Raw genomic sequence first — 10,150 nt, forward strand, 5'->3', positions numbered from 1 at the left:
GATGATCTGTCCTCCAATGGGACATTAGATGGACGACATGATGATAGTCCTCCTATGGGACATTAGATGGAAGACATGATGATCAGTCCTCCTATGGGACATTAGATGGAGACATGATGATCTGTCCTCCTATGGGACATTAAGATGGACGACATGATGATCTGTCCTCCTATGGGACATTTGATGGACGACATGATGATCAGTCCTCCTATGGGACATTAGATGGACGACATGATGATCAGTCCTCCTATGGGACATTAGATGGACGACATGATGATCTGTCCTCCTATGGGACATTAGATGGACGACATGATGATCAGTCCTCCTATGGGACATTAGATGGACGACATGATGATCAGTCCTCCTATGGGACATTAGATGGACGACATGATGATCTGTCCTCCTATGGGACATTAGATGGACGACATGATGACATGATGATGGGACATTAGATGGACGACATGATGATCTGTCCTCCTATGGGACATTAGATGTCCTCCTATGGGACATTAGATGGACGACATGATGATCTGTCCTCCTATGGGACATTAGATGGACGACATGATGATCAGTCCTCCTATGGGACATTAGATGGACGACATGATGATCAGTCCTCCTATGGGACATTAGATGGACGACATGATGATCAGTCCTCCTATGGGACATTAGATGGACGACATGATGATCAGTCATCCTATGGGACATTAGATGGACGACATGATGATCAGTCCTCCTATGGGACACATTAGATGGACGACATGATGATCAGTCCTCCTATGGGACATTAGATGGACGACATGGGACATGATCATGATGGGACATTAGATGGATGGACGACATGATGATCAGTCCTCCTTATGGGACATTAGATGGAAGACATGATGATCAGTCCTCCTATGGGACATTAGATGGACGACATGATGATCAGTCCTCTATGGGACATTATGGGACATTAGATGGACGACATGATGATCAGTCCTCCTATGGGACATTAGATGGACGACATGATGATCAGTCCTCCTATGGGACATTAGATGGACGACATGATGATCAGTCCTCCTATGGGACATTAGATGGACGACATGATGATCTGTCCTCCTATGGGACATTAGATGGACGACATGATGATCTGTCCTCCTATGGGACATTAGATGGACGACATGACATGATCAGTCCTCCTATGTCCTCCTATGGGACATTAGATGGACGACATGATGATCTGTCCTCCTATGGGACATTAGATGGACGACATGATGATTAGATGGACGACATGATGATCTGTCCTCTTATGGGACATTAGATGGAAGACATGATGATCAGTCCTCCTATGGGACATTAGATGGACGACATGATGATGGAAGACATGATGAGTCCTCCTATGGGACATTAGATGGACGACATGATGATCAGTCCTCCTATGGGACACTAGATGGACGACATGATGACATGATGATCAGTCCTCCTATGGGACATTAGATGGACGACATGATGATCAGTCATCCTATGGGACACTAGATGGACGACATGATGATCAGTCCTCCTATGGGACATTAGATGGACGACATGATGATCAGTCCTCCTATGGGACATTAGATGGACGACATGATGATCAGTCCTCCTATGGGACATTAGATGGACGACATGATGATCTGTCCTCCTATGGGACATTAGATGGACGACATGATGATGCAGTCCTCCTATGGGACACTAGATGGACGACATGATGATGATCAGTCCTCCTATGGGACATTAGATGGACGACATGATGATGGACGACATGATGATCAGTCCTCCTATGGGACACTAGATGGACGACATGATGATCAGTCCTCCTATGGGACATTAGATGGACGACATGATGATCAGTCCTCCTATGGGACATTAGATGGACGACATGATGATCAGTCCTCCTATGGGACACTAGATGGACGACATGATGATCAGTCCTCCTATGGGACACTAGATGGACGACATGATGATCAGTCCTCCTATGGGACACTAGATGGACGACATGATGATCAGTCCTCCTATGGGACATTAGATGGACGACATGATGATCAGTCCTCCTATGGGACATTAGATGGACGACATGATGATCAGTCCTCCTATGGGACACTAGATGGACGACATGATAGCCATATGTGCAATACATGCACAGCATACAGATTAATATATTGATTAACAATAAACAGATTCCTCGTCCTTCTGCCTTTCGATATAATGGACGGGATAAAAAATAATACAATCATAACAGCTAGCCAATCATAACAGCTAGCCAATCATAATAGCTAGCCAATCATAACAGCTAGCCAATCATAATAGCTAGCCAATCATAATAGCTAGCCAATCATAATAGCTAGCCAATCATAACAGCTAGCCAATCATAACAGCTAGCCAGTCATAATAGCTAGCCAATCATAATAGCTAGCCAATCATAACAGCTAGCCAATCATAATAGCTAGCCAATCATAACAGCTAGCCAATCATAACAGCTAGCCAATCATAACAGCTAGCCAATCATAATAGCTAGCCAATCATAATAGCTAGCCAATCATAACAGCTAGCCAATCATAACAGCTAGCCAATCATAATAGCTAGCCAATCATAATAGCTAGCCAATCATAATAGCTAGCCAATCATAACAGCTAGCCAATCATAACAGCTAGCCAATCATAACAGCTAGCCAATCATAATAGCTAGCCAATCATAATAGCTAGCCAATCATAATAGCTAGCCAATCATAATAGCTAGCCAATCATAACAGCTAGCCAATCATAATAGCTAGCCAATCATAATAGCTAGCCAATCATAATAGCTAGCCAATCATAATAGCTAGCCAATCATAATAGCTAGCCAATCATAATAGCTAGCCAATCATAATAGCTAGCCAATCATAATAGCTAGCCAATCATAACAGCTAGCCAATCATAATAGCTAGCCAATCATAACAGCTAGCCAATCATAATAGCTAGCCAATCATAACAGCTAGCCAATCATAATAGCTAGCCAATCATAATAGCTAGCCAATCATAATAGCTAGCCAATCATAATAGCTAGCCAATCATAATAGCTAGCGTATGAATTTTCTCATCATAGTAAATCTCCTAATAGGACCAGCATTGTTCTCCTCATAGTAAATCTCCTAATAGGACCAGCATGGTTCTCCTCATAGTAAATCTCCCAATAGGACCAGCATGGTTCTCCTCATAGTAAATCTCCCAATAGGACCAGCATTGTTCTCCTCATAGTAAATCTCCTAATAGGACCAGCATTGTTCTCCTCATAGTAAATCTCCTATTACGACCAGCATTGTTCTCCTCATAGTAAATCTTCTAATAGGACCAGCATGGTTCTCCTCATAGTAAATCTCCTAATAGGACCAGCATGGTTCTCCTCATAGTAAATCTCCAAATAGGACCAGCATGGTTCTCCTCATAGTAAATCTCCTAATAGGACCAGCATGGTTCTCCTCATAGTAAATCTCCCAATAGGACCAGCATGGTTCTCCTCGTAGTAAATCTCCTAATAGGACCAGCATGGTTCTCCTCATAGTAAATCTCCTAATAGGACCAGCATGGTTCTCCTCATAGTAAATCTCCTAAAAGGACCAGCATGAGTCCCCCAGGTTCCTCATTTGTTCTAGCACATGTTGGATAATGTTATAATGCATCCTAAATGGCACCCTATTCCCTATATAGTGCACTACTTTAGACCAGAGCCCTATTCCCTATATAGTGCACTACTTTAGACCAGAGCCCTATTCCCTATATAGTGCACTACTTTAGACCAGAGCCCTATTCCCTATATAGTGCACTACTTTAGACCAGAGCCCTATTCCCTATATAGTGCACTACTTTAGACCAGAGCCCTATTCCCTATATAGTGCACTACTTTAGACCAGAGCCCTATTCCCTATATAGTGCACTATTTTAGACCAGGACCCTATTCCCTATATAGTGCACTACTTTAGACCAGGGCCCTATTCCCTATATAGTGCACTACTTTCGACCAGAGCCCCATGTGTGTGTTTGCGCTTGTAGTGTGTGTGTGTGTGTGTGTGTGTGTGTGTGTTCTCTCCCTCGGCAGGATGATTATAGTTAACTAAGAGGCCTTACTGTGTGGGGAGGAGACTAATTGTAAATCCAACACATCATTGCTGTGGGGACCATTCTACCATTATAATGGTTAAGGGCATCCCTAGATCCATTAGCCAATCATTTCCTACTCAGTAGAAAAAAAATAGAATGGTCTTCCAGCCAATCCCCACGTCGCCTCGCCCACAGCTGTATAACGCATAATGAATGCTCTGATATAAATGACCCTCTAGGAATCAGGAAGGATGTATTGGCAACGTGAGTTGTATTCTCTAAAGTCTATTGTATTGGACAACTGCCGTGGATGTTGCTATGGTGATGGCCAGTAATGGTTTGTTTTATCAGTATTGTTTTGGCCTTTCTAGGGAGTTTTTCCTAGCCACCGTGCTTCTACACCTGCATTGCTTGCTGTTTGGGGGTTTTAGGCTGGGTTTCTGTACAGCACTTTGAGATATCAGCTGATGTACGAAGGGCTTTATAAATACATTTGATTTGATATTGTGTTTTTGGACATTCTGTCTGTCCCTCAATGTCTGTAACTGTCAGGTACACAAGTGCAACATATGTACGTACGTACGTACACACACACACACACACACACACACACACACACACACACACACACACACACACACACACACACACACACACACACACACACACACACACACACACACACACACACACACACACACACACACACACACACACACACACACACACACACACACACACACACACACACACACACACACACCCTCTCTCTCCTCTCACCCTGGGTGTTGAAGGTGGTGTCTATGGCTGAGCCGTCCCAGGACTCCACGGCTGAGTCCACAGAGGGGATGGTGGTGGAGTAGAGGTCAGAGAGCTTCCCAAGTTTCTGGCTCTCTGCCTGGTTTCCCAGCCCGCCTAACCCTGCCTCGTCCTCCACATCACTCAGCATCACATCACTGAGATGACCAGACACCGACGGCAGCTTGGGACTGGCCACTAGAGGAGGGAGGGAGAGGGAGGAGGGAGGGAGAGGGAGGGAGAGAGAGAATATGAGAAAATGTGAAGGGGAGAAGTGTGAAACAAAGGGAAATGGTGAGGCGAGAGGGAGAGAGAGACAGAGAGAGAGAGAGAGAGAGAGAGAGAGAGAGAGAGACAGAGAGCCAGAGAGGGAGAGAGACAGAGAGAGAGAGAGAGAGGGAGAGACAGAGAGAGAGAGAGAGAGAGAGAGAGAGAGAGAGAGAGACAGAGAGCCAGAGAGGGAGAGAGACAGAGAGAGAGAGAGAGAGGGAGAGACAGAGAGAGACGAGGGAGAGGGAGAGAGAGAGAGACAGAGAGAGACGAGGGAGAGAGAGAGAGAAACGAGGGAGAGAGAGAGAGAGAGAGAGAGAGAGAGAGAGAGACAAGCGAGAGAGAGACGAGGGAGAGAGAGAGAGAGACGGGAGAGAGAGAGAGAGAGAGACAGAGAGAGGGAGAGAGAGAGAGAGAGACGGGGGAGAGACGAGGGAGAAGAGAGAGAGACGAGGGAGAAGAGAGAGAGAGAGAGAGAGAGGGAAAGAGACAAGCAGAGGAAGAAATGCTAACGAAATCTGTTATTCTTACAGCCATTTCCAGACGACTTCTAAATCAATCTCACTGTAGTTCAGCAGAAATAAGCACAGCTCGAGATAAGAGCAAATTGTCTTCTGTAGTGGAACCGTATCTGCAGTAAATTCTATGTATTGAATCCATCTGGCAGCCTAAACCAACCCGACAAGTGTTCTGGGAATAGGGTGACCCTGTTGAAATACTACTTCATCCACTGTGATGAGATGTGTACAGCGTTGATATGGGTGATGTGTGCGTGAGCGGGGGTGTGTGTGTGTTTAGGTGTGTGTCTAGGTGTGTTTGTGTGTGTGTGTGTGTGTGTGTTTAGGTGTGTGTGTGTGTGTTTAGGTGTGTGTGTGTGTTTAGGTGTGTGTGTGTGTGTTTAGGTGTGTGTGTGTGTGTTTAGGTGTGTGTGTGTGTGTTTAGGTGTGTGTGTGTGTGTGTGTTTAGGTGTGTGTGTGTGTGTTTAGGTGTGTGTCTAGGTGTGTTTGTGTGTGTGTGTGTGTTTAGGTGTGTGTGTGTGTGTTTAGGTGTGTGTGTGTGTGTTTAGGTGTGTGTGTGTGTGTGTTTAGGTGTGTGTGTGTGTGTGTTTAGGTGTGTGTGTGTTTAGGTGTGTGTGTGTGTTTAGGTGTGTGTGTGTGTTTAGGTGTGTGTGTGTGTGTTTAGGTGTGTGTGTGTGTGTTTAGGTGTGTGTGTGTGTTTAGGTATGTGTGTGTGTTTAGGTGTGTGTGTGTTTAGGTGTGTGTGTGTGTTTAGGTGTGCATGGTACACAGTGTGTGTACATGGTGCACAGTGTGTGTACATGGTGCAGTCCAGCACAGCATAGATAACTAACGTGTTAGGGTATAGTAGATGTAGATTACCTATAATGTACAACATGTTACCTGAACCTTGACCTCAGTGAGTGCTCTGTTTGTACTATGTAATGTGTGACGGTCTTTGACCCCAGTGAGTGCTCTGTTTGTACTATGTAATAGAGAGCAATAGTAAAGGTGTATTTTTGTAGGTACTAACAGAGGCTAACTCTCCCTTGGCTCGTTGGATAAAGCCTATTGGGAAATGAATGTTTTTTAGGATAAATGTTGAAATTTAAGGTCTGAGAGAAACACAGGCTGAGGAGATCTGGTACGTTTTGTTGTATAGGATAATCTTCATCAGCTAACGTCAATGTTTGGGAATTTTTTGCTGCATTTATGTCATCAAAACAAGCACATTAACTGACTGATATTATCTCCTAGGACACAACATAAAGGTCACGTTAACTGACTGATATTATCTCCTAGGACACAACATAAAGGTCACGTTAACTGACTGATATTATCTCCTAGGACACAACATAAAGGTCACGTTAACTGACTGATATTATCTCCTAGGACACAACATAAAGGTCACGTTAACTGACTGATATTATCTCCTAGGACACAACATAAAGGTCACGTTAACTGACTGATATTATCTCCTAGGACACAACATAAAGGTCACGTTAACTGACTGATATTATCTCCTAGGACACAACATAAAGGTCACGTTAACTGACTGATATTATCTCCTAGGACACAACATAAAGGTCACGTTAACTGACTGATATTATCTCCTAGGACACAACATAAAGGTCACGTTAACTGACTGATATTATCTCCTAGGACACAACATGAAGGTCACGTTAACTGACTGATATTATCTCCTAGGACACAACATAAAGGTCACGTTAACTGACTGATATTATCTCCTAGGACACAACATAAAGGTCACGTTAACTGACTGATAATATCTCCTAGGACACAACATGAAGGTCACGTTAACTGACTGATATTATCTCCTAGGACACAACATAAAGGTCACGTTAACTGACTGATATTATCTCCTAGGACACAACATAAAGGTCACGTTAACTGACTGATAATATCTCCTAGGACACAACATGAAGGTCACGTTAACTGACTGATATTATCTCCTAGGACACAACATAAAGGTCACGTTAACTGACTGATATTATCTCCTAGGACACAACATAAAGGTTACGTTAACTGACTGATATTATCTCCTAGGACACAACATAAAGGTCACGTTAACTGACTGATATTATCTCCTAGGACACAAAATAAAGGTCATGTTAACTGACTGATATTATCTCCTAGAACACAACATGAAGGTCACGTTAACTGACTGATATTATCTCCTAGGACACAACATGAAGGTCACGTTAACTGACTGATATTATCTCCTAGGACACATCATAAAGGTCACGTTAACTGACTGATATTATCTCCTAGAACACAACATAAAGGTCATGTTAACTGACTGATATTATCTCCTAGAACACAACATGAAGGTAACGTTAACTGACTGATATTATCTCCTTGGACACAACATGAAGGTCACGTTAACTGACTGATATTATCTCCTAGGACACAACATAAAGGTCACGTTAACTGACTGATATTATCTCCTAGGACACAACATAAAGGTCACGTTAACTGACTGATAATATCTCCTAGGACACAACATGAAGGTCACGTTAACTGACTGATATTATCTCCTAGGACACAACATAAAGGTCACGTTAACTGACTGATATTATCTCCTAGGACACAACATAAAGGTCACGTTAACTGACTGATAATATCTCCTAGGACACAACATGAAGGTCACGTTAACTGACTGATATTATCTCCTAGGACACAACATAAAGGTCACGTTAACTGACTGATATTATCTCCTAGGACACAACATAAAGGTTACGTTAACTGACTGATATTATCTCCTAGGACACAACATAAAGGTCACGTTAACTGACTGATATTATCTCCTAGGACACAAAATAAAGGTCATGTTAACTGACTGATATTATCTCCTAGAACACAACATGAAGGTCACGTTAACTGACTGATATTATCTCCTAGGACACAACATGAAGGTCATGTTAACTGACTGATATTATCTCCTAGGACACATCATAAAGGTCACGTTAACTGACTGATATTATCTCCTAGAACACAACATAAAGGTCACGTTAACTGACTGATATTATCTCCTAGAACACAACATGAAGGTCACGTTAACTGACTGATATTATCTCCTAGGACACAACATGAAGGTCACGTTAACTGACTGATATTATCTCCTAGGACACAACATAAAGGTCACGTTAACTGACTGATATTATCTCCTAGGACACAACATAAAGGTCACGTTAACTGACTGATATTATCTCCTAGGACACAACATGAAGGTCACGTTAACTGACTGATATTATCTCCTAGGACACAACATAAAGGTCACGTTAACTGACTGATATTATCTCCTAGGACACAACATAAAGGTCACGTTAACTGACTGATAATATCTCCTAGGACACAACATGAAGGTCACGTTAACTGACTGATATTATCTCCTAGGACACAACATAAAGGTCACGTTAACTGACTGATATTATCTCCTAGGACACAACATAAAGGTCACGTTAACTGACTGATATTATCTCCTAGGACAACATAAAGGTCACGTTAACTGACTGATATTATCTCCTAGGACACAACATAAAGGTCACGTTAACTGACTGATATTATCTCCTAGGACACAAAATAAAGGTCATGTTAACTGACTGATATTATCTCCTAGAACACAACATGAAGGTCACGTTAACTGACTGATATTATCTCCTAGGACACAACATGAAGGTCACGTTAACTGACTGATATTATCTCCTAGGACACATCATAAAGGTCACGTTAACTGACTGATATTATCTCCTAGAACACAACATAAAGGTCATGTTAACTGACTGATATTATCTCCTAGAACACAAAATGAAGGTAACGTTAACTGACTGATATTATCTCCTTGGACACAACATGAAGGTCACGTTAACTGACTGATATTATCTCCTAGGACACAACATAAAGGTCACGTTAACTGACTGATATTATCTCCTAGGACACAACATAAAGGTCACGTTAACTGACTGATAATATCTCCTAGGACACAACATGAAGGTCACGTTAACTGACTGATATTATCTCCTAGGACACAACATAAAGGTCACGTTAACTGACTGATATTATCTCCTAGGACACAACATAAAGGTCACGTTAACTGACTGATAATATCTCCTAGGACACAACATGAAGGTCACGTTAACTGACTGATATTATCTCCTAGGACACAACATAAAGGTCACGTTAACTGACTGATATTATCTCCTAGGACACAACATAAAGGTTACGTTAACTGACTGATATTATCTCCTAGGACACAACATAAAGGTCACGTTAACTGACTGATATTATCTCCTAGGACACAAAATAAAGGTCATGTTAACTGACTGATATTATCTCCTAGAACACAACATGAAGGTCACGTTAACTGACTGATATTATCTCCTAGGACACAACATGAAGGTCATGTTAACTGACTGATATTATCTCCTAGGACACATCATAAAGGTCACGTTAACTGACTGATATTATCTCCTAGAA

At 42.3% G+C, this 10,150-nt stretch overlaps 1 protein-coding gene across 3 annotated transcripts in view; it reads right to left on the minus strand.

Annotated features, from left to right (window-relative positions):
• The window catches only part of LOC139394611 (glutamate receptor interacting protein 1), a 180,917-nt gene that overhangs the window by 16,743 nt on the left and 154,024 nt on the right, over positions 1–10,150 (minus strand). For all 3 annotated transcript variants that reach the window (XM_071142710.1, XM_071142712.1, XM_071142711.1), the window contains exon 19: positions 4,869–5,084. In XM_071142710.1, coding sequence (XP_070998811.1) covers positions 4,869–5,084 — 216 coding nt within the window. The remainder of the gene's footprint in view (positions 1–4,868; positions 5,085–10,150) is intronic.

This window comes from Oncorhynchus clarkii, unplaced genomic scaffold (genome assembly GCF_045791955.1).
Source record: "Oncorhynchus clarkii lewisi isolate Uvic-CL-2024 unplaced genomic scaffold, UVic_Ocla_1.0 unplaced_contig_6237_pilon_pilon, whole genome shotgun sequence".
In the NCBI taxonomy this organism is placed as follows: Eukaryota; Metazoa; Chordata; class Actinopteri; order Salmoniformes; family Salmonidae; genus Oncorhynchus; species Oncorhynchus clarkii.